This window comes from Moschus berezovskii, chromosome 1, assembly GCF_049115385.1.
Source record: "Moschus berezovskii isolate FMDL1 chromosome 1, NW_MosBer_1.0, whole genome shotgun sequence".
Lineage (NCBI taxonomy): Eukaryota > Metazoa > Chordata > Mammalia > Artiodactyla > Moschidae > Moschus > Moschus berezovskii.
Window position 1 is genome coordinate 186591 of NC_142460.1, and position 25587 is coordinate 212177.

Genomic DNA, 25587 nt, shown 5'->3' on the forward strand with positions numbered 1-25587 from the left:
GGATAACACAGGGTCACCTAGCCACTGGGGGACCCAGACCAAGAGACCCTGAGTGGCAGACAGCACCTACAATTCACCAGGGCGCTAAAGTTCACTGGAGATGCTGTCGTTCCAGTAAATGATTTTAGCCCTAGGCTTAAAGCAGGTGCTTAGTGACATATGAATCATTTATGAAGAATGTTAGGACAGCTCCTCCTCCAACCACCTGACCAGGGTCACACCTGATGAGAGAAATACCAGGATTCCCAGACCCTCGGAGAAGTTGTGGGACACTGGGGCAGCACAGGACTCAGCAAAGACAACTCAGTGTTTAGTGTTCTGTGGGCCCGTTTATTTCCTTCCAAGACCATTTGCGTTCCAGCCACATCTTCCCGGAATGAACCCAACCACACAAGGTCAGTACGAGACCGCAGTCTGTTTTTAAAGTGCTACCCAGGAATACAATCACGGTCCGGTAAATTCATCACCATGCTTGGTCATCAAGTCAAACCTCTCCGCATACCTGGAAACCCTTTTGTTTTCTTCTTTAAAAAAAAAAAAAAATTGTAGCTTTGATACAACACTGGGGAGGGGGGAACTATAAGCCTAAATTATAAATAGCACGTTACTGGTCATTTGAAAGCTGGGGGAACGGGGCTGTGCTGTGCTCAGTCATGTCCAACCCTCTGCGACCCCATGGACTGTAGCCTGTCAAGCTCCTCTGTCCATGGGATTTCCCAGGCAAGAACACTGGAGTGGGTTGCCATTTCCTCCTCCAGGGTGAATGGGGCAGTTTTTTGCATTTTGACTGCTTCCTCATCTGGAAGGAAGGAATGTCAAAAAATAAAAAAAAAAAAATAGAAGGAAGCAGAGAGGTGTAACCTGAGTTTGCTTCGTGGGACTAGCAGCACTGACGGCCCCGGGCCGCTTGCTTTGGTCATCACGCCTTTGCAGGTTTGGGGTGGTGGTGGCAGGACCTGGCAACAAGGTCTAAGCTGGTACCGAGACCTGTTTTTCATCCGATGGAGTTAAGTGTTCCGACTTCCAACAGCCACCAATTTGTATTTCAAGTTTCAAGACTGAGGGCCATGAGAACATTGCTCAGAAAACATTTGAATTGAGTGGCAGCAGTGTAAATTAACCTTTCCCTTTCTGTTCAAGAAGAAAATGTACAGCATTCTTCTACAGATGTGACCAGTAATACCAATCAAACATCTGGACAGGCACCCAGCTTGTGATTGACTGGCAGCGGCAGGCCAGGTAGTCATCTCTAGAAATCCAGGGATGCTTGTGGACTTAAACTTGAGACCTGAATGAAATAAAGTGCTCAGTCTAAACCGTCTTCCTCACAGCAGGTTTTCAGCCAGAATGATGAGATGGGTACTTCTGCTGATGCTACATGAAAACAGACACACACCTAACGGTCCATCTCATTCCTCAGGAAATAACACAGGCTCGTCCTTAAACAAATCCAACAGAAGTATTGACAACTTATTAAAACCGACATGAGCAGCTGGTTCCAGACATACAGATACACATTAATATTAGTGTTCACGAGAAACTGCTTTCAAAGCACCACTCTGCAAGAATTTCATCAAAACAATATCAAAAGCCCCCACACCACTCTCACGTGTGGAAAAGGTAAACAGAATGAAGTGATTTACAATAAGTAGGTTTTGCATTTGGTGTATAATCTTAATTGATGTTTGGTGTCAATGACATTTAACATAAATATCCTACACTATTAAAAAATACACCTGGATAAACAGCTTGGAAATGATTCACAGTATCAATACAGCCCATGTTTTCACGGCACTACCCTGACCCTACCTTTCATTTTTCTTGTCTTATTCCTATGTCAGTGTCCTCTGTCACTTCAGAAAAATCCATTTGCTGGAGACTAATGTATGTGCATCCGGAGGGTGGGCTCCTGGAGTGACTTAAATGTACCAGGTTCTTGATGTGCGTCTAATAGACACCAGCAGACACACATCTCGCCAGCACACACTCCCACTTGTGTTAATCCATGTGCTTCTCCCTCACACGTTGGACGGAAAGCCCCTGACACTTCCCCAGGACCCTGAAAAGGTTTCAGGTCTTAAGGAAGTTGAGAAGCAGAGCCCTGGATGAAGGTAAGGAGCAGTGAACAGGATGCTCGTGGGGTTGTTCAGGAATGGGGATGGCTATGACTTCTTTTACAGCGAGAAAGCTGAAACTAAAACTCTGACACCTTCACAGTTAAGTCAGTTGAGTTCAAATCAAATAAAAAATTGTACTAACAACTTCTGATCGGGGCCTGACATTCTGACACACACAATACCCTCTTAGAATTAATTATGAAATGTCACAGGTTCTGCCGACCACATTAGAAAGGACAAGAATCCCTCAAGTAAAACAGAACATTAATGAGACCATCGGTTCCAAAAGACTAGTAGTGATTTCTAGCCTGTGGGGACTAACTTGGTATGAACATACTAGACTTTGGAATGCCAGGTGCTAATTTACAGTGATAACAATTGGAGTATAATCTTTACAAGCAACGTATGCTAAAAAGTCATTTTGCAGTCAGTTGATAATTCTTGGGACACCTAAGGATTTTGAAAAGTGCATTTTAAAACAAAATTCCTGGTTTTTAAGTTTTTTTGATGAACCCTTTTTAAAGTATTTATTGAACAACCTGTTTCAATATTAGTTCTGTTGTTTATATTCTAGATTTTGGCCACAAGGCATGTGGGATCTCACCTCTCTGGCCAGGGATTGAACCCATACCTCCTACACTGGGAGGTGAAGTCTTAATCACTGGACCACCAGGTAAGTTGCTAAAATAAAATTCTTAATGTTATTTTCTAATCTCATCTTCAAAAAGAAAAAAAGGAGGAAAGAATTCTATAAACTTGATTTTTATAAAGGTTTCGGCTCATCCCTGGCTCTCTTACCCCTGAAGTTTATGTTGAAGGAGTTACAAAAGCACCTCTAGAAAGGGACTCACCCAATTTCATATCTATGACAGAAGCCAAGTTTTCATAATTGCCTTTGAGTCTAACAAAGAAAAATGGATCTTATGCAAAACCTGTCATCAGGATGACAGGTGCTCCTTAATAAGCATTTCTCCTAAAAGTGCCTCATCCAGAAGGAGTGAAAACCTGTGACTGGTCCCAAGGGAAGGGCGCATGGATGAGGGACGTGGTTTCCCCCAGGGGAAAGGCGAATTGATGAGGAAGATGGTTTGGAAGATCCATAGGGTACTAATATCGTGTGCCAAGCTCACTGTTTTTCCCACTGGAAATTAAAATAAGGGCCTCCCAAGAGCAGCTGAGAACCGTTCACAGTAGCATTCTGAAGAGCTCATAAAAGAAATCTGATGTGTTTGGCTCATTTCTTATTAAACTTCCATTCCTAAGATTCACACCTAAGACATAAAATGATTTCCTCCTTTGCCCTGATAGTACTTTGTTTCAGCTGTTGGCAATATTTGGCAAAACCTTGAACTAAAGAAAAACCACGTATGTATGGTGAACACAACCTTGTGTCTGTGGCTTATTGCTCCCGACTTCATCTGACGGGCTGGCTGCTCTCCTGTGTCCCTGGACGGCAGCCGGCAGGGAAAACATTCCGTGTGTTGACTGCTCTGTTGGTATTATTATAGCTTTTGACGCTATTCAGAAAAATGTAAAACCACATAAGGATTTACATATCTCCTACTTGCAAATAGGCTCAAAGTATACTTAGAAAAGTGTTCAGCATAATATGCATAGGATATATTTAGTATTTGCATAATTTTTCAAGTTATATGGCTAATATCAAAGGCAGTGTCTTCCCACGTTTGTCTAGTGTTTCCATTACTGCAGTGATTTGTTTGCCTGTGTCCCACCTCTCAGTCCGCAGGGGCAGCTGCACGTTTTATTCTGAGTAGCCAATCAGGAGAGGTGACCCATCCATCCCATTCACAGTGACAGCACGGAGGGACCGTCCCCTTTGCTATGTGGTCCAGGCACCAACCAAGGTTAGAGCATGGAGGACCGAGCTTGTTTCCCCAGCTGCCCACGCACAGCCCCTTACAGTGAGTTCCACAGCTCACACGGGAAGCATCCTCCCCTTTAACTTCAATCCTCAGCTGTGAGCAGAGACAGACCATGGAGTCTTCGAGTCCCCTGGCTTCTGGGGGCAAACTGGGCTTTCAGGTTCTCTTCAGGGAAACCTCCTGGATGAGACTGTTTTGTTTTTTTTCCCTTTAAAAGACAAAACGGTTGGAAAAAACCCAGCTAGATGGTGGACAGGGCGGCCGTCCAGCAGCTCGCTGGCCCTCTGGCTGCATCCCGGCAGGTGATGATGATGGGTCCGCACTGGCAGCATCCCCGGGGAGGGGGCGCCAGCCTACGGGCAGGGGTCCGAGGGAGCGCCATTCAGGGTGCCCTGGCCCCGGTGCCTGGAGAGCAGCTTCTTGTTCAGGATCCGGGAGAGCGTCGCCCCCTTCCTCCGCGCCCCATCAGGCTGCTGCAGGAACACGAGGTCGTTGTGCGACTGGCTCAGGCCGGGGTCTTTCTGCTGGTGCCGCCGGCGGAAGAAGAGCTTGGCACCCTTCCTTAAAATTCCTCCTGAAAGAGCAAGGCACAGGGTCAGGGGGCTGGGGGGGCAGGCTGGGATGTGTCCAGGAGGAAAGGAGAGAAGACAGCTCGAGTGACTAACACGGGCAGCCTGTGACTGCAAGTGCAGAAAGGCAGCTGGGTCAGGCCTGTGCGCAACACAAGAGCAGAGCAGCTTAAAATATGAGAGTAGGGGCAGCGGGCTGGACTGTCCCTTGGAATCCATTCCCAGGGAAGGCACTTAGATTAGATCCCTGACTTTTAGGGATCCCCCAGCCCTACCCACTCCACGTCATGAGGAACAGTATAAGTAGCAGAGCAGGGCTCTAATGACCCAGAAAGGATGCTCCGATATTAAAACCAAATTAAGGATTCTGACGGAAATGATTTTCACCTTCTTAGGAAAGTTGTTGTTTAGTCCCTGAGTCATGTCTGACTCTTTGCGACCCTGTCGACTGTAGCCCGACAGGCTCCTGTGTCCATGGGATTTCCCAGGCAAGAATACTAGAGTGGGTTGTCATTTCCTTCTACAGGGGGTCTTCCCGACCCAGGGATCAAACCTGCATCTCCTGAACTGGCAGGTGGATTCTTTACCACTGAGCCACCTGGGAAGCCCCTTGAGTTCAGTTCAGTTCAGTTGAGTCGCTCAGTCGTGTCCGAGTCTTTGCAACCCCATGAATCACAGCAGGCCAGGCCTCCCTGTCCATCACCAACTCCCGGAGTTCACTCAAACTCACCTCCATCGAGTTGGTGATGCCATCCAGCCATCTCATTCTCTGTCGTCCCCTTCTCCTCCTGCCCCCAATCCCTCCCAACATCAGGGTCTTTTCCAGTGAGTCAACTCTTTGCATGAGGTGGCCAAAGTATTGGAGTTTCAGCTTTAGCATCAGTCCTTCCAGTGAACACCCAGGACTGATCTCCTTTAGAATGGACTGGTTGGATCTCCTTGCCGTCCAAGGGACTCTCAAGAGTCTTCTCCAACACCATACTTCAAAAACATCGATACTTCGGCACTCAGCTTTCTTCACAGTCCAACTCTCACATCCATATATGACCACGGGAAAAACCATAGCCTTGACTAGATGGACCTTGGTTGGCAAAGTAATGTCTCTGCTTTTTAATATGCTGTCTAGGTTGGTCATAACTTTCCTTCCAAGGAGTAAGCATCTTTTAATTTCATGGCTGCAATCAGCATCTGCAGTGATTTTGGAGCCCCAAAAAATAAAGTCTGACACTTTTCCACTGTTTCCCCATCTATTTCCCATGAAGTGATGGGACCAGATGCCATGATCTTCGTTTTCTGAATGTTGAGTTTCAAGCCAACTTTTTCATTCTCCTCTTTCACTTTCATCAAGAGGCTTTTTAGTTCCTCTTCACTTTCTGCCATAAGGGTAGTGTCATCTGCATATCTGAGGTTATTGATATTTCTCCCGGCAATCTTGATTCCAGCTCTTGCTTCTTCCAGTCCAGCGTTCCTCATGATGTACTCTGCATATAAGTTAAATAAGCAGGGTAATATACAGTCTTGACGTACTCCTTTTCCTATTTGGAACCAGTCCGTTGTTCCATGTCCAGTTCTAACTGTTGCTTCCTGACCTACATACAGGTTTCTCAAGAAGCAGGTCAGGTGGTCTGGTATTCCCATCTCTTTCAGAATTTTCCACAGTTTATTGTGATTGACACAGTCAAAGGCTTTGGCATAGTCAATGAAGCAGAAATAGATGTTTCTCTGGAACTCTCTTGCTTTTTCCATGATCCAGTGGATGTTGGCAATTTGATCTCTGGTTCCTCTGCCTTTTCTAAAACCAGCTTGAACATCTGGAAGTTCACGGTTCACGTATTGCTGAAGCCTGTCCTGGAGAACTTTGAGCATGACTTTACTAGCGTGTGAGATGAGTGCAATTGTGTGGTAGTTTGAGCATTCTTTGGCATTGCCTTTCTTTGGGATTGGAACGAAGACTGACTTTTCCAGTCCTGTGGCCACTGCTGAGTTTTCCAAATTTGCTAGCATATTGAGTGCAGCACTTTCACAGCATCATCTTTCCGGATTTGAAATAGCTCAACTGGAATTCCATCACCTCCACTAGCTTTGTTCGTAGTGATGCTTTCTAAGGCCCACTTGACTTCACATTCCAGGATGTCTGACTCTAGGTGAATGATCACGCCATCGTGATTATCTGGGTTGTGAAGATCTTTTTTGTATAGTTCTTCTGTGTATTCTTGCCACCTCTTCTTAATATCTTCTGCTTCTGTTAGGTCCACACCATTTCTGTCCTTTATCAAGCCCATCTTTGCATGAAATGTTCCCTTGTTATCTCTAATTTTCTTGAAGAGATCTCTTGTCTTTCCTATTCTGTTGTTTTCCTCTATTTCTTTGCATTGATCACTGAGGAAGGCTTTCTTATCTCTCCTTGCTATTCTTTGGAACTCTGCATTCAGATGCTTATATCTTTCCTTTTCTCCTTTGCTTTTTCGCTTCTCTTCTTTTCACAGCTATTTGTAAGGCCTCCTCAGACAGCCATTTTGCTTTTTTGCATTTCTTTTCCATGGGGATGGTCTTGGTCCCTGTCTCCTGTACAGTGTCACAAACCTCCATCCATAGTTCATCAGGCACTCTATCTATCAGATCTAGTCCCTTAAATCTATTTCTCACTTCCACTGTTAATCATAAGGGATTTGATTTAGGTCATATCTGAATGATCTAGTGGTTTTCCCTACTTTCTTCTATTTCAGCCTGAATTTGGAAATAAAGAGTTCATGATCTGAGCCACAGTCAGCTCCTGGTCTTGTTTTTGCTGACTATATAGAGCTTCTCCATCTTTGGCTGCAAAGAATATAATCAGTCTGATTTCAGTGTTGACCATCTGGTGATGTCCATGTGTAGAGTCTTCTCTTGTGTTGTTGGAAGAGAGTGTTTGCTATGACCAGTGCGTTCTCTTGGCAAAACTCTATTAGCCTCTGCCCTGCTTCATTCCGTGCTCCAAGGCCAAATTTGCCTGTTACTCCAGGTGTTTCTTGACTTCCTACTTTTGCATTCCAGTCCCCTATAATGAAAAGGACATCTTTTTTGGGTGTTAGTTCTAAAAGGTCTTGTAGGTCTTCATAGAACCATTCAACTTCGGCTTCTTCAGTGTTACTGGTTGGGGCATAGGCTTGGATTACTGTAATATTGAATGATTTGCCTTGGAAACGAACAGAGATCATTCTGTCATTTTTAAGATTGTATCCAAGTACTGCATTTCAGACTCTTTTGTTGACCATGATGGCTACTCCATTTCTTCTAAGGGATTCCTGCCCACATTAGTAGATATAATGGTCATCTGAGTTAAATTTACCCACTCCAGTCCATTTTAGTTCACTGATTCCTAGAATGTCTATGTTCACTCTTGCCATCTCCGGTTTGACCACCCCTTGCTGCTGCTGCTAAGTCACTTCCGTTCCATTCCGTTCCATTCAGTCGCTCAGTCGTGTCCGACTCTTTGCGACTCCATGGACTGTAGCCTACCAGGCTTCTCTGTCCATGGGATTCTCCAGGCAAGAATACTGGAGTGGGTTACCATCTCCTTCTCCAGGGGATCTTCCCGACCCAGGGATCGAACCCGGGTCTCCCGCATTGGAGGCAGACACTTTAACCTCTGAGCCACCAGGGAAGCCCGCTAAGTCACTTCAGTCGTGTCCAACTCTGTGCGACCCCACTGACGGCAGCCCACCAGGCTCCCCCGTCCCTGCGATTCTCTAGGCAAGAACACTGGAGTGGGTTGCCATTTCCTTCTCCAATATGTGAAACTGAAGTTGCTCAGTCTTGTCTGACCCTTAGCGACCCCACGGACTGCAGCCTACCAGGCTCCTCCATCCATGGGATTTTCTATGCAAGAGTACTGGAGTGGCTTGCCATTGCCTTCTCCGTGACCACCCCTTAGGAAAGTTAAATAACACTTATTCTTTTAGGGAAGAAGAGCTTTTATAACTGCAGATCCAGCACGTGTCTATCAAGCTAAGTCACATGAAATGTCTGTTACTTGATCACTTTTGATCTACAAAACCTCAATTTTACTTGTTTCACCCTATGCAGATTCTACGTAAAATGATGGAACATGAAATAGAAAAAATATAGCAGCAGCAATGATTTCAATGGCGATGGTTCCTTAAAGGTTAACGGCCAGCTACCATAACAATGGGACAGAGCCCACTAAACTGTTTTCACTTCCACAAACTAGTTTAACATCCTGTGAACAAGGCCCAACAGGGTCCTTTTCAGTCAGGCTGTGAAACCCATAACCATTTGCATGTAGGAGTTAAGGACTTTGAAAGAAGAATGGCTTGACCTTCCCAATAAGGAGCTTTATAGCTAATCTGGCAATTCATTCTTTTCATGACAGATCCATCGAGTACTTCAAAAGCCATGACATATGCAGAAACCGTCAGGCTTTATCCAAAGGGGAGGCCCGAGGGCAACACTTTGCTCTTCTAGCTGAAATGTACAAATAATTGTGGAATCTGACCCAGCCTTGTCCACAGACCTTTGCAGGATCAGCACTGACTGTGGGGAAGGCAGCAATCCCGCCCATTTCAGAGGCCACACCCGAGACCTGAACTTAAGGATGCCCGGCCTACTTGTGCTGCCCAGAATGGATGGGTCTCCTCTCCTGATTGGCTGCTCCAAACACAAAGTGCAGCCACCCCTGAGGACTGAGAGGTGGGACAGAGAAATAGAGAAGCCACCACGGGAACGAAAACACTATGACAAACGTAGGAAGATGTTTGCCTTTGATATCAGCCATACAACTTGAAAGCCTGTGAGCTTCTGTGCGGAAGCTCAAGAGAAACGGGCTGAATTTCACTGGGTCAAAGCTGCCCCCAAAGACTTGTTTTGATTTTCTCTTTGGATACAATCATCTTTCAAGAAGGCTGAATAGGATATACATACATACATCAGTCAGTTCAGTTCAGTCGCTCAGTCATATCTGACTCTGCGACCCCATGAATCACAGCACACCAGGCCTCCCTGTCCATCACCAGCTCCCGGAGTTCACTCAAACTCATGTCCATCGAGTCGGTGATGCTATCCAGCCATCTCATCTTCTGTGTGTGTATACATATATACATATTTACAATTATGTATATATTTACAATTATATGTATATGTATTATATGTATATATTTACAATTATTATAAATATATATATAATTGCAAATATATTAAAATATATATATAATTGTAAATATATGTATATACAGAGGATGAGATGGTGGGATGGCATCACCAACTCAACGGACATGAGTTTGAGAAATGGCAACCCACTCCAGTATTCTTGCCTGGAAAATCCCACGGACAGAGGAGCCTGGCGGGCTACAGTCCATGGGTCACAAGAGTCAGACACGACTTAGTGACTAAACCACCACCAGCACCAAAGTTGGGAGGTGGTGTGTGAGGGCTTGAAGAAGGCTGGAAGGGGGACAAAGCAGAAAGGTGAATGTAAGTCTCAGTGGCTTTACTCCTGTCAACGAGCCTGACTGGCTGCTCCCTGCACCTCAGAGGTCCATTCCCAGATCCATTCTAATCCCTGGAAGATGCTGCTGCTGCTGCTGCTGAGTCACTTCAGTCGTGTCCGACTCTGTGTGACCCCCATAGACGGAAGCCCACCAGGCTCCCCTGTCCCTGGGATTCTCCAGGCAAGAACACTGGAGTGGGTTGCCATTTCCTTCTCCAATGTGTGAAAGCAGAAAGTGAAAAGTGAAAGTGAAGTTGCTCAGTCGTGTCCGACCCTTAGCGACCCCACGGACTACAGCCTACCAGGCTCCTCCATCCATAGGATTTTCTAGGCAAGAGTACTGGAGTGGCTTGCCATTGCCTTCTCCACTGGAAGATGCAGCATATCTCAAAAACACCACCAGGCAGGGTGCGTGATGGCAGGAGTCACCACAACCCACGGGGCCTGACGCTGGAGTCTGGACAGTGGGGTCGATCCAGTGATGCCTGATGGTTAATGACCTAGGGACTCAAATGTCCCGGAGGCTCCCAACCTGGCCAGGTTCCCTTGGGTTGGGGTGGGCGGGGGTGGGAGGCACGTTCGAGGGGTTTCTGGTCTACAGGTTCCCGCCCTGGGTTAAGCTTTGTTGTTGGTGCACAGTCACTCAGTCATGTCCGACTCTTTGTGACCCCATGGACCGCAGCACGCAGGCTTCAGCCCCTCAAACAGCATGCACATGTGGGGCTGTCACATTAGAACAGAGGAGAGAGAGGGAGGTCCGAGGGACCCATCTGCTTAACCTAGACTCTAACCCCACTTCCCATTCCCATCTCCCTGGGGTGGGGGACAGGGACTGGAAGTGTGGGGAGGGGAGCAGACAGGTCTGTCCCCCAGGCCAGCTGCAGACCTAGGGATGTGGAAGCCAGCAGTAAGAGAACCTCCCCTCGAACATTCCATCCACAAAGCCCATTTCACATGTGTCCCTGTGCTGAAATCCCATCCGGGGTTTGGAGTCAGGGTCTGAGGTGTGAGTGGGGGCAGTGTCATGGTTTGGATCTTGTCCATCCAGAATTCTTATGTTGGGGTCCTAACCCCAGGTCCTCAGAATGTGACCTTCTTTAGAGATATGGTCATGACATTGGCAATTCAGTTATAGCAAAGTCATTAGGACAGGTGCTAATCAAGTGTGACTGGGGAAGTTTGAGCAGAGGCACACTGGGAAACGCCACGTGAAGATGAAGGCAGAGATCAAAGTGATGCATTTACAAGCCAAGAGGCAATGTGCTGTGTTGTTAGCAATCCCCTCACCCCAAAGCTGGGGGAGTGGCTGGGACAGACCCTCCCTCCTAGCCTCAGGAGCAACCAGCCCTGCCCACACCTTGATCTTGGACTTCCAGCCTCTGGAACTCAGAGAGGAAATCTCCTGTTTAAAGCACCTCCCCTGTGGAGCTCTGTTTCAGCCACCCCCAGGATCTAACACAGAGGAGACGGGCAAGGGGAAGATCTGACTTAAGATGAGGATCCTGAAACACCAGCCACGTCCTCCTGTATCCTTGAGCCCTGGACACCATGTGGAAGGTCGCGCTTTGTTTTGGCTGTGGATACGCGCTGCCCTCCCTGCCAGGCACACGCGCGGCTTCTGTTCTTCATGCTCAGGCCCACCCCCTGGAGCAGGTGTGCTGTGTTGTTAACTTTGCCTGTTCAGCGTCAGTGCAGAACGGGATGCTGCCACGTGTACTCTGGTGCAGACTGACCCCTAACTTGAGAGGACTTGTCGCAGCTTCTATGGGGACGTCGGCTTTTTGGACAGAGGATGGTCATGTGAGGGGCGAGACTGAGGTTTGCACATTTACAGGCTGCAGCCCTGGTTACATTTCCCAGCCACCTCCGAGGGTGCTCTCATCTCTTGCTTACAAATAAGGAAGTAGAGACTCAGAGAGGGACATGCTCTGTCCTGCAAAGCTTGGCTCCTCTGTGCTGCTGAGGATGCATCTGAGCTGGAGGTGGCCGGCGGGCATCTGGAGGGCTGGTCTGTCAAGTTGCCGCTGGGGAGTTCTCTGGAGGGTGGGATTGAGCAACTCTCAGAGGAAGTGCAAAGCAGAGCCCTGCTCTTTGGCAGGGACTTGGATAGGCTTCCAGGTGTGATGAAAGGCATGCTGGTGGCCTGGAGGGGACAGAATATTCCAGCGATGTGAGCCCTTCTCCAGGCTCCACCGTTTAACTCATCACACGTGAAGAAGGACCAGTACAAGCCGAGGTTATTCCATTTTCATCACTAAATAAAAACGTGATCGTCTGTTTAAACTTGGTCACTCAAGCACAGTGAGCTTCGGGGCACATAACTGGGGATGGACACAGCCACAGGTGTGCTTGGTGGGCGCTGATAATCAGACGAGCAAGGGCACTCTTCTCTGCAGGGAGGCAGTACCACACAGAGCCACCAGGACCAGGACCCTGGCACCCGGTGTTCTGTGTCAGTTTGCCCAGCGTGCCCAGCGACTCCATCCGGCACTGAGCTGAGTGTTGCTGGGAACCCCTGTCCGTGTGGTCCAGGTCTCCCATCTGTGTCTGAGCCCTAGGAGATACCCCAGGTGACATGCATGGCCTTCATCCAATCAACTGAGAACAAAAAGGAAGGATCCCTGGGCAGAGATTCTGCCTCAAGGCTGCGGCATCAGCTCCTGTCTGCCCTGTACGTTTCAGACTCACTCACACAAACCAGATCCTTGAAATCTAGATTCTGTTTCCCTGGAGAACCCTGATGACATAGGAACTCTAGTTTGGAAAGTCACACTTTCCCCGGGCCCCAGAATCTGTCACTCTTTGCTGATGGGGGAACTCACAACCATGGGGCAACAGAGTAGGGCTGTTCGGATTTAACAAGCCCACCTCATTAACCTGACAGGCAAGAAACAAAGCTCAGACCTCACTTCCGATCTTAAAGATGCCTGAAGGTCAAATGTGAAAATGGGTTACATGAAATTTAGGGCAAATAGCCAAAATCTTAGATGGCACCAGGAAGAGAAAAAAAAAAATCTTTCCCTGGTTTCAGCAAGGTTGTTGCTGTTAAGTCGCTTCAGTCGTGTCCGACTCTTAGCAACCCCATGGACTGCAGCCCACCAGGCTCCTCCATCCATGGGATTTTCCAGGCACGAGTACTGGAGTGGGGTGCCATTGCCTTCTCCACCAGCAAGGTTAATAATATATATATATATATATGGCTCAAGTATAAACAGGTTGTTGTTGTTTAGTTGCTCAGTTGTATCCAACTCTTTTGCGACCCTATGGACTGTAGCCTACCAAGCTCCTCTGTCCATGGGATTTTCCATGCAAGAATACTGGAGTGGGTTGCCATTCCCTTCTTCAAGGGATCTTCCCGACCCAGGGATTGAACCTGTGTCTCCTACATTGGCAGGTGTTTTACCACTGCCCCCGCCACCGAGAAACCCCATAAACTCATATATGAAGGAATTAAAAATAATTATTCTATTTAATGTTGCAGATACTCCCCACTTTATTTCTGGTTGTTTCCACAGTTTCACAGACATAAATCGCTCATGGAAAAATGTGTCCCAACATCCTACAGACAGGACAACGGCAACCAAAAACAAACTTGTAAGTTGCAGCTTGCTACCCAAAGGACAGCTTTAGATTTCAAGGAGAACCATGGACAGCCCATTTATAGAAATGACTACCGTTTAGAACCAAGGACAGCGATGGAAGCCAGTCTGTCTGTATTTCTTGGTGAGGCGGTTCTGTCACATCAGCTAACACAGTTCTCTTTCCCTGAGATGCTGGTCCTCTACCACCTGACCAGGGCACTTTGAAGGAGGAAGGTGGGAAAACTAGCATCCTGGGAAGGTCAAATTGGGAAGGGATGGGAGGAATAAGGAAGTGGGGAGGTTATTTAACTTCCAGCTCAGTTAGGATATCTGCTTTCCTCATAGCAAGACTATTCTTAATTTAAAAAAATATATAAAACAAAAATAACTTACTGTGGAGGCAATTAACTCTGGCTGGCATAGCGATCCTCTTAAGTTAAAGGGGATGAGCAGGAGATGGAGAAAAGGAAGAAGTGGAAAGAAAAGTTTGCAACAGCAGAATCAGAAAACGAGACGGTAAGAGTCTGAAGCATTTACATCACACAACATAGGACGCTACTGTGCAGGACACTGGTTTGGTTCTCTTTGTCCTACTTTTGAATATTTTTCAAAGTCTCCACCAATGCTTTTGTTCTTACTCGTGGTAAAACAGACATAAAATGTACCATCTTAGCCACTTCTAAGTTTGGTTTGTCTTAAGCGCATTCGCAGTGTGGTTTAAGCATACCAGGGCTTTGTTGAGTTAAAAATAAAACTAATTTGAGGAATGCATTTCCTGTCTTGGTTGCATCATCACAGTAAGTAGATTTCCAATCAGCAGAATTCCAGGGGAATTCTAACAGGCAGGCAGGTCTCAGAAAGCTAACTTTGTCCTATGACAGGAGACACAGGTGGTTCTTACTCTGAAAACTGGTTTTTAGTTTAAAAAGGAGAGCTGCCTCCTGATCACCAGTTTTGGTGGAAAACAACAACCATCTGCATAATGCAGAATCATCTAAGGTTCTGACAACGAATCTCTCAGATAGCACTGGAATATAAAGCTATGTTTTTAAGTGCTACCAAATGGGTCCCTTTAAAAAATCCCAGGTCTATGAAGCCCTAGGAGTGAGGTGCGTCCTGTGAGCCCAGCGCCATCCGTGGGGGCTCAGGATGGAGAACCAGCAGCCCTGTGGGCACCAGGCCCCCAAGAGTGAGGGTGTCATCCATCCCGCTGGCCACGGGAGAGAAGCAGGGTGGCCAGGACACAGCAAGGACACAACCCGCAGGGAGAGAACTCCCTGGGAGGACCGGCAGAGGGCAGGCGGGAGGAGGGAGCAGCGGCCTCCGAATGCACCCCACTTGGCTTGGCGAAGCTCAGCCTTTCAGAATGGACTGAGGGTGGGAGGCAGGGCCAGCTTCTGTGAGGAGAGGCGACGGCTGCTGGTCTGTTGGGCACAGAAGGGGCGCACCCACCTGTTCCCCACCCTGCCCAGCGCCCACCCACCTGCTTAGGTCCAGGAGAGCCCCCTTGGGCGGCTCTGGCCCCAAGATGCCGGGGGCGGGGGGTGGGGAGTGGTGCATGCCAGGCTGTGGACCAACAGCCAGGCCATCTTTTCCACAACAGAAGCCAGGAAGCCACCACCGAGCCAGTGCTCAGGTCACCACTCCCCACGCCCCCTCCTGGCCACCCGACGGGACCCTGGGGATAAGGTCTCAACACTGGGCAGCGGGCAGATGGAGTCTGATCTTCATCTCAGGGTCTGGAACCACACCCAGGAATCCTCTCCTCTCTCCTCCTCTAACTTCTGCCTCCCCCCATCTGTCCCGATCTGCTGGGGTGGGTCAAAGGGGAGAGGCAGGAATCGAATGGGGAGGGCTCTGAGCTCCATCCCAAGGACACCGGGGCTGTCCTGTGCCCAAGGTGTGATGAGCGGCACCCCTGGCCTCAACCTGGCTGAAGCCAGCAGCACCCCCCACTCCCAGCTATGACAATTGAAACTCGCCAGCCACGGCCTCCTCCTGGGGAGGGGACAAGACTGCCCCAAGCAGGAACCACTGCACTGGTCCGTGGCACCAAGGACAAAGGAGCAGGAGGCAGAGCTGCGACGGTTCCCAACCTGTGAGATTCCTAATGTCTACCCTCGCCAAGGAGCCAGGATGTAGCACAGAGCTGTACCCAGGACTGCTGGCTTGGCCCTGGCTGCTGCCTCGGCTCTCCTGTCCCATGCTCTGCACTGGGACCTCCTATAACCACCCGGGGAGGCGGGCACCTGCAGTAGGTACTTCCCGTACATGGAGGAGGGAGCTGAGACTCAGTGAGTCTTGAAGCCTCACGTCTAGAGCTGGCCGAACCTCTGGGCTAAATTCTCTTGGCAAGTATCTTCAGGGCCCCATCCTGCCAAGGCACTGTCTGGGTTAAACTGCACATTGAAGAAATGTACAGATTTAAAGCCCTGTTTTAGTGCTAATGCAAAAGAGTCGCTTATTCTAACACAATGATTACCTCACCTCCACACATGTATTAAGTTAATTGGCTAATTTTCTAGGGAGCTCTCTCCCTGTGGGTCCTGTTAGGGCTGAGTGGGGAGGTCTGGTTTGGTTTCAGGTGGGAAGAGTCTGAGAGGCATGCAAGCGCAGGGCAGCCCATCCGTGCAGCTGAGGGAACCCTGGTCTCTGCCCAGCTGGTCTCCTTGGCTCCATCGTGGTTTGTGGCTCCTGGTGGCCCCCTCCATGCTCTGGATGGTTCTACTCCCAGGAGGAGGGTGCACAGACAGAGAACAGGGTGCCTCTAGCCATGAACACCACGTGGCCCAAGAGCACAAAGAGATGACCTGGCCGCTCACACTCAGGAGGGTTCTGAATGTGCCCCCAGCCCTGCCCATGAGCTCGAAATGGGCTCAAACATTGAGTGCAGGTGTCTTTGTAGGCATGGGGGTGCAAGGGTAGGGTGCCCTTGTAGAGGAGAAGGGAAAGAGAGCAGAGGGTGAGAACTGAATTTTAGTCTGGAAACTAGCAGGAGACCAAAGCCATGGACTGGCGGAGGGGAGTGATGGGGAGGAGGGCCAGGGTGGGCAGGACGGGTTGGGGAGGGGCTGGTACCTTTATGCTTCTTGGCAGCGGCTGGCTCCAACTCCGACACACTCAGGGAGCTCTCAGACAACTCGTCCCCCTCGGGGTCATGCAGGGCCTGGCCACCCCACGCCCCAGCCGGTGGCTCCTTCTCCAAGTCCCAGGAGTCTAGCTCTATCTCCTGGGGCTCCAGGGCCGGTCGGGTCCCCACTGGGGCCTCCTCCTCCTCCTCGGGTGGGGCAGAGGTCACAGCTGCCTCCGGCTGGTCCTGGGGGGCTTCCTCTTGGCGGGCACCATCCATAGAGGCTGCATAGTCCAGCATCAGGGCGGCGTCACTGTCCTGAGATAGCGAGGTCTGTCCGGGGGTGAGAGGCAAAGTCAGGGTAAGGAAGATGCAAGGATACTCGGGAGGAGCAGTGAGCTGGAGAAGCCTCGACAGCCCCCCACACACAGCCGTGGGGGTGGTTTCGGCGTCCGAAGGGGCCCGACCCTCCAAGGAGACAGCTAAGGAAGCTGAGAATCAGTGGACGCAGGTCTCCCAAGGCAGAGGGTCGGCCTGAGGTGCCAGGCTGGGGGAGTCTGGGAAAGAGCACCCTGTCCGGGTGCAGAGGTGGCACACAGTCTGCTCAGTGGCCGCGGACAACCGCCTTTTCTGACCCAAGTCAGAAATGCCCACTGATTCAACCTGGGACAATTTGACCTTCAGTAAAAATGGGGCTTTCTAGATGGCTCAGCAGTAAAGAATCCGCCTGCCAGTGCTGGAGGTGTGAGTTCAACCCCTGGGTTGCAAACATCTTCTAGAGGAATCCACTCCAGGATTCTTGCCTGGAGAATCCCATGGACAGAGGAGCCTGGTGGGCTACAGTCCAGGGGTCACAGAGTTGGACGTGACTTAGCGACTAAACAACCACCACAACAAAAATGGTAAGTCAGCTGCACTGAATGATCTAGAATAAAACCTTAGAGAAGGCACAGAGGAGATGAGACAGTCACAAGTCTTGTCCGTATTTGTTCTTTTTTGAAGCATCTGGTGCCTCAGACAGTAAATGCAGGAGACCTGGGTTCTATCCATGGGTCGGGAAGATCCCCTGGAGAAGGGAATGGCTACCCACTCCAGTGTTCTTGCCTGGAGAATCCATGGACAGAGGACCCTGGCGGGCTACAGTCCACGGGGTCACAGAGGGTCAGACACGACTGAGCGACTAACACTACTTCCACTCTCATTCTTATTTTTTGGTTTTTAGTTTAGTATAGTTTTGTTTTTAGTCACACTGCTTGGCATGTGGGATCTTAATTCCCTGATTAGGGGATGGAACCCCTGCCCCCTGCAGTGTAAACTCGGAGTCCTAACCACTGGGCCACCAGGGAAGTCCATTCACTCATTTTTTCATCCTAAAGGAACGGAAGGGAACGGAACGGAACAGAAAGGAAACCCAACTAGTGAACGGAGCCGGGTGCTTCCAGAGATGCTATCGCCCCCTCCTGGCTGCTTCTGGAAGTGCATGCAGGAAACCCAGAGGCATCACCTGGCTCTTGGAAGATGGTTTCCAAGGCCACCCACACCCTGGGCACAACTGCAACATTGGTGACTCGCCCCTAGCACCTCCCAGGACCTGTTATGGCCCCTTTCCCAAGAGCCAGGGGCTCAGTTCTCAGCATGCCCTCCTGTCCACTCTCTCATGCTATCAAGAAATCAAGCCACCCGCCGTGTCCAAAAATTCATCTTCCTCCTTGTCCCCTACCAACTACTCAATTTCCTACCTGCCCCTCCATCACTCACATTTTCTGCGCTCATTCTGAAAGGTTAAAAAGAGTAAGGGACTGTCACCTGGGCCCTTGCCCTAAGGGGCTGGCCTCTCCAGGAGCCTGGCCTGCCCACTGTCCACACAGGAGGCCTCAAGCCTGCCATTCGCCCTGGACTAAGGCCACAGAATGGCACAAGGAAGGCATGGGATGCGGATGTGTTTTAAACAAGCTTCATTTTCTGACTGCAGGAGGCGTAAACGTTCATTGCAAAAGGAAGAGTTTGGAAATGAGTCATGTGTAAAGTGAAAGTTCCCCAAGACGGCTTGGTGATCGGGGTGGAGGTCCTGTCCCGAAGGGGAGCTGACCTCATCTCGGTCTTTCTCTTTCAGTAATTTTTCTTCAAATGATTCACCAATCTCTCAATACCCAAAGCATCCCAGGCCAGAAACCGTCAAGTTCCTTCCTCAATAGTACAAGCTGCGTAAACAAAAATGCCACAAGTAATCCCTTGTTTGGGGAACACAACCTTACATTTCCCAGGTGGTGCTAGAGGTAAAGAACCTGCCTGTAATGCAGGACACCTAAGAGATGCAGGTTTGATCCCTGGGTCAGGAAGATCGCCTGGAGGAGGACACGGCAACCCACTCCAGTATTCTTCCCTGGAGAATCCCAAGGAGAGAGGAGCCTGGCGAGCTCCAGTTCATGGGGTTTCAAGGAGTTGGACATGACTGAAGCCACATAGCAAGCATGCAGGCATCCTGACATTCCGGGAGGCGGGGGAACTTTCCGGAGTTAAGTGGAGAGCCGGGGCGGGGCGGGATGGTCGTGGGAGGAGGAGAGGCTCACCTTGGAGACCCCGGATATAATGATCGTGCTCTTCTTCCTCGGGGACTTGAGCTTCAGCTTCGAGGACTCACTGAGCTGTCGGATAGCGACTTCTGCCACCGGGTCAGCCCCGTTCAGCACCAGCAGCTCTGCCGGGGGAAGAGCCAGGTCGGGCACATTAGCAAAACCTGAAACTTTGACAGGAACTTCAAAGACTCGGCAACAGATCTGGTCGTTAAGGAGGGGCTGGCAAACATTTTCGGTAAAGGGCCAGAGAGTGACTAGCTTGGGCTGTGTGGGCAGCTGGCCTGTCACAAGTTACTCCACGCTGTCTCAGAAGTGGGTAAGCAGAGGCTGGATGTAAGAGCGCGCACCGGGGACTTCACCCCTGAATGTGGTCCAGTGAATAAGAAGCTGCCTGTCAATGCAGGGGACATCAGTTTGATCCTTGGTCTTGGAAGATTCCACGTGCCTCGGGCCAACTGAGCTTGTGTGCCACAACTATTGAGCCCAGATTCTAGAGCCCATGCTCTGCAACAAGGGAAGCCACGGCAACAAAAAGCCTGTGCAACGCATCTACAGAAAGCCCGTGTGTAGCATCGAAGACCCAGTGCAGTCAATAAAATAAATAATAAAATAATTTAAAAATTTATAAATAATTTTTTTTACAGTGTGCATGGCAGGTTCTGGGGAAACTTCATGAGCAGGACAAGCAATGTTCCTAGTCTACAGTTGATGCTCTGGGCTTACACACACTCACCAAGCTGTATGCTTCACATCATGCACTTAAAAAAATAATAATAATTTTGTTTATTTATGTTTGGCTTTGCTGCTGCTTGGCCTTTTCGCCAGGTGCGGCAAGTAGGGGATCGTCTCCAGCACAGGCTGTAGAGCACAGGCTCAGTAGCTGCAGTGCACAGGCTTAGTTGCTCTGCAGCGTGTGGGATCTTCCCAGATCAGGGATCGAACCGGCATCTCCTGATTGGCAGGGGGATTCTTTACCACTGGGCCACCAGGGAGGCCCTCACATCATACATTTTAATGTACGGAAGTGATGCCTCAGTGGAGGTGATAAATGAGCCATGTAAGGAAACGGAAACCTCTGAGCTTTGGGGAGATGTGAACTCTGAAGGGCAATGCAGCCACTCCCTGGCCCTCCCAGGAGGTTCAGACACACAAGCTAGTGTTCAGGGTGTTGAGGGACCGTTCACGGAAGCTGTTCCTCCCCAGGACTGAGCCCGCACCCTGGCCAACATCCAGGGAATGCTTAACTTGGACCCAAGCCCTGCAAAGAGCTCAGTGCGTGTTATTTCAGGTAAATACCCGCAAGGTCTCGGGGACGGGGGGAGCTTTTTCAGTCTCCATTTGAGGAATGGCGAAGACAGGAGACCGCCAGGTGGGCGGCAGGACTGGGACCCCAGCAGCCAGGTCTCTCCTGCTCTGAGATGCTGCTGGACCTCACAGATAATCGCTGCTGTGGGGCAATTAAAAGGACACAGGTGAAGGGGCAGGATGTCAATAGAACTCTTTTTCAGTTTGGCCTCAGTCTGTGGGCCACAGACGCTCCACTTCCATGGCAGCTGTGAAGGACCAAGTGGTGGACAGCGGTGTGGCCACTGACCGCCCCCGACCCCCGACCCCAGGGGAGAGCGGAACATGGCAAGGGCTCCCGGGAGACGGCTGCGCTGTCAGTCCCAAGTCTCAGGACGGAGGTGGCGTCACCAAGCCCAGGGCTTCCATCCATCCTCAGAGAGTCCGTCTGGGTGTCAGCTATGCTTGAGAAAGCTTCCAGGGTCCCTGGCTGCAGAGCGGACTGGGGATACCACCCTTGGGCCAGCGGGGGATCCACAGAGGGGACCCCTGCTCAGGATGAAGGTGCCCCCATGCTACAAGGCAGCGCTGAGCAAGGACTCTCAGGAGCAGCCAAAGGAGGGGTATTGCTTCCGCCGAGGATTCTGCAGTTGGGCAGGGGGGTACCCTGCAGCTCCCATAGAACCAGGGAAACTCCCACGGGGAAGAGGCAATTTTCCACTCCTGCCAGGCTCTGAGAACACCCAGCCATCCCAAGACAGCACCCATCAAAGAAGTGCTGCCTGCCCATTGCCCACCCCTCCCATCCCATCAGCGACCTTAACAAGGAAAGAAAAACAGGACTCGGTGGACGGGGGCTGGTGGGCGAGCTGGAGAGAAGTGGCCTGCTCCATCCTTCTCAAAGTGCAGGTCACATGTGATGAACAAAGGGAGGAAATTTAACCCCAAATTTAGATTGTGCTTTGACTCCAACGGCAGTGACACAAGTGACCAGGAAGTGAGAACCCGCATCCAGAGTTCTGGGGACACTACCCCAGGGAGGCCTGGCGTGCTGTGATTCATGGGGTCGCGGAGAGTTGGACACGACTGAGCGACTCAACTGACCCCAGTTACAGGGGCTTCCCAGGTGGCGTTAGTGATAAAGAACCCACCTGCCAACGCAGGAGATGTAAGAGACCCAGGTTCCATCCCTAGGCAGGAAGATCCCCTGGAGGAGGGCATGGCAACCCACTCCAGTACTCTTGCCTGCAGAATCCCCATGGACAGAGGAGCCTGGCGGGCTACAGTCCAAGGGGTTGCAAAGAGTCGGACACGACTGAGTGACTTAGCATGCCACCTTATTACAGAGGTTTCCAGAGACAAAAAATAAAGAAATCTTTACAATTACATCCCTGAGTCCTGCTTATTTTATGATATCCAGGTAATTGGCACGTTGAACAAGAGGAAAAATAACAGCCATAAATTTTTCATAATGAGGCATGAGCTGGGTTTTGTGCTTCTTCTGTCCAAGTTCCCTAAAACTTAGGGCAGGGATGCCAATGCCACTCTCAGGCTTCCACTGACTTCCACTTCCCTCGTGTTCTCCCAGTTCCTCACTTATCCTTGAAAAAACAACTCTTCCCCAAACTCTAACAAGGAAATGCGTCTTCTCACCAGGTGAGAGCTCGCAAGCAGAGCCTGAAGGAGCCAACTGGGGACTGTCTTGAGTGGTCTCACGTTACCTGTGTCTGAGGAAGAGAATGTTTTGCTGACAGGGGCACCGTGGCAGGAGATGGCCTGGACCGAGATGTCCTTCTCGATGACCTTCACCTTGACAGGTGTCCTCAGGGGAGACTCTGCCGGGAGAAATCCTGGTTATAGAGGCCCTCTGAAAGCTGTCTGACTCTGCAGTCAACAGAAAGTGAAATCATGTCTCATTTCAGCTCTACTTCAAGCAGCCTGGGGGGCTTCCCTGGTGGTCCAGAGGCTAAGGCTCTACACTCCCAAAGCAGGAGGCCTGGGATCGAGCCTTGGTTAGGGAACTAGATGCCACATGCCGCAACAAAAGATTCCCCGTGCCACAACCGAGGTCCAGCGCAGCCAAATAAGTAACTATTACCAACTGTAACGACCTGGAGTGGGGGGATGGGGAGGCAGGTGGGAGGGAGGGTCAAGAGCAAGGGGACATGTGTATGTCTACAGCTGATTCATAACAATTCTGTAAAGCGATTACCCTTTAATTAAAAAATAAATAAATTTAAAAAATGTATTACTGAATATTCATGCAGCTGGAAAAGGTAAGAGGAAAACCTTAAGATATTTTTGACACACTCTCTTATTCTTTTTGGTGGGGAGGGGAGGAATGCCCCCAAAGGGGCATTGGAAACCTAGGTTTAAATAAAATTTCAGAAACCTTTGAATTAAGCCAGAATTTCACTGTCTATTTTTCATTCAAGAACTGAGCCAAGTGATTTATTCTGGCATGATAATACTTCTATATGGGCAGGAACACAGGACAAATTAAAAAGTAATAATTAATCATACACTTCTACAGAAGTTGTCTCCAAGGCGGTGGGTGTGGGGACAGGAACAGAATTTGGCTAGATCCGAAACCACTATGCGTCAAGCCTCCAAATGAATGATTTTTAACATGAGAAAATACCCTGGCTGCTCACATCTAATGTTTTAAGATAAAGTGCTGCCCCATGTAAATGTCATGGCGTACTTAATTTAATGAGGTACTTCATCTAGTATCTTGACTTTGGTATCAGAATACACTGCAGGGTTGAATCTTGCTTTCTCTTGTCCTGCGTCTGACAAGATAGAAAGATAACTGTCTTAAAAAAAGAAACCTATGCAAAAGCCTTGCCAATTACCACTCTTCCTGTGCCAGGAGATTTTTCTTACGAATAATCCTGCAGCCTACAGGGCTCGGCAGTTTATAGATGCAAGACATTTACCGGGGAAATGTTGATTTCAGACTTTCTGTGGGGAGGAGCCTCACCAGAGCCCAGTGGGGATGCCCGCCCTGCGTCGAAGCGAGGCTTGGTTTTCACGGCAGTAACAGTAGTCACCACGGTCCCGCACGGCATCACAGTGCGGTCTTTTTCTATCTTTGCAGCAGGAACAGGTGGAGGCATTTGCCAGGGTTTGACCTCACCGGGTTCTATATAAAAAAACTGCAGAGAAGGCTGGTTACCTGCTTTGTGGTCCGTGCCGACGGACTCCTCGCTACAGCACACTGCCTGCCTTTGCAATAACCTCTGATATCTTTAACTATCACTTAGTATCATAATTAATGGGTAAGAATTCTGATTTTCCCAGAATTGACATAGGAGGATGAGACCCAGGCTCAGACCCAGCCACTCAGCTTGCAAACATGGGAACGCAGGCTGAAGAACCAAACAAAATAAGATAGTCCTTTCTGAGCTAGGCCTGAGTGAAAGGATATCACGGGCAGTTATGTTGGGCAGATGATGCAATGTAACCCTGGGCAAGAAGCATCCCACTCATGTCTAGACACGTGTGGGAGGAAACATCAGCTCTTCCTGGACGAGCTTCTTGTTTCAAGGTGAACGAGAGCAGGAGTCTGACAGATATAAATTGTGGCGCCCTACACCAAGGTCACAGGCGTGGAGCCCTATACCAAGGTCACAGGTGTGGAGCCCTATATTGTGGTCACAGCTTTGGCACCCTACACTAAGGTCACAGGATAAAAATTTCCAGAATTAACCAAGCCCCACAGCAACTGTTTACCATGAACCTCTGGATCTAAACCTGCCAGTTCCCTGGCATATTAGGCAAAATACCCACCCTTTTACCCACTTGATAGCATCCTAACCAATCACCTAATACCACCATTCTAGCATGAATTTCCAGAGAAGGCAATGGCATCCCACTCTAGTACTCTTGCCTGGAAAATCCCATGGACGGAGGAGCCTGGTAGGCTGCAGTCCATGGGGTCGCCAAGAGTCAGACACGACTGAGTGACTTCACTTTCACTTTTCACTTTCATTCATTGGAGAAGGAAATGGCAACCCACTCCAGTGTTCTTGCCTGGAGAATCCCAGGGATGGGGGAGACTGGTGGGCTTCCGTCTATGGGGTCGCACAGAGTCAGACACAACTGAAGTGACTTAGCAGCAGCAGCAGCATGAATTTCCTCTGTCTTGAGGCTGTAAAAACTGGCCAATAGTCCTCGAAAGAGGTTGGCTCTCCCTTGAGCCTTTCCGCTGTTCTAACGGTGTCTCCCACTCTAATAAATTCTATTCTCTTCTCATTCTGCCTCATGTCTGGAAATTCTTTTTCAACTTGTGCTCAGACAAAGACGTCCCTTTGCTCAAGTGGGTAGAGCCAGACATTGGCCTCATAGAGGGCGTCATACCTCTGCAGTAACTGAACCCAACGCCGAGCTGCCCGAGGAGGCCGTGCTGGTTAGCGTAAAGCTCTGAGGCCCGGAAGGCTGCTTCTTGAACAAATCCAAGGGGACAGTCGTCATCGCCGACAGAGCTAAAGAGACAGGGGATGAGTGGGGAGAACCATGGGTGTCTGCAGGGGAGCAGGATGGACCCAGAGCAGCTGCACCCAGAAGCAACCCGGACGCGCCCCCGCACCCCACCCCACCCTCCTGCCTTGCTCAGTGGGGAACACTCCCATCTCAGGACAGTTTAGAAAAGTTAGTGTTGTAGAAGATACAAGAAGGCTGTGGAAACACCCCAAACCAAGGGGGTTACAGAGTTGTGATGATCAGAGGCGGTATGTGATCCTATCCCGGACTGGGAAATACTACTAGGAAGGACCTTAGGGGATCGGCTAATGGGAAATGAAAATTCTGGTTGGTAGATTAACAAAGTGAATCAGTGTGACTCAGGAAGCTGATAACTACACTGTAGACAAAGAAGTTCAGTTCAGTTCAGTCTCTCAGTCGTGTCCGATTCTTTGCAACCCTGTGAATCACAGCACGCCAGGCCTCCCTGTCCATCACCAACTCCCGGAGTTCATTTGAACTCATGTCCATCGAGTCGGTGATGCCATCCAGCCATCT

The 25587-nt window shown here is 49.6% G+C and overlaps 1 protein-coding gene across 2 annotated transcripts in view; it reads right to left on the bottom strand.

Annotated features, from left to right (window-relative positions):
* Positions 1-530: 530 nt before the first annotated feature.
* The window catches only part of C2CD2 (C2 calcium dependent domain containing 2), a 70761-nt gene continuing 45704 nt past the window's right edge, over positions 531-25587 (bottom strand). Inside the window, exons 9-14 of one of the 2 annotated variants that reach the window (XM_055414382.2) lie at positions 24928-25052; positions 23549-23723; positions 22287-22400; positions 19276-19403; positions 16714-17038; positions 531-4574 (exon numbers count right to left, since the gene is read on the bottom strand). In XM_055414382.2, coding sequence (XP_055270357.2) covers positions 4354-4574; positions 16714-17038; positions 19276-19403; positions 22287-22400; positions 23549-23723; positions 24928-25052 — 1088 coding nt within the window. In that variant the 3' untranslated portion in view covers positions 531-4353. Of the gene's footprint in view, positions 4575-10312; positions 14066-16713; positions 17039-19275; positions 19404-22286; positions 22401-23548; positions 23724-24927; positions 25053-25587 lie in introns of those variants that run through there. The other variant, XM_088834603.1, reaches the window with a different exon arrangement.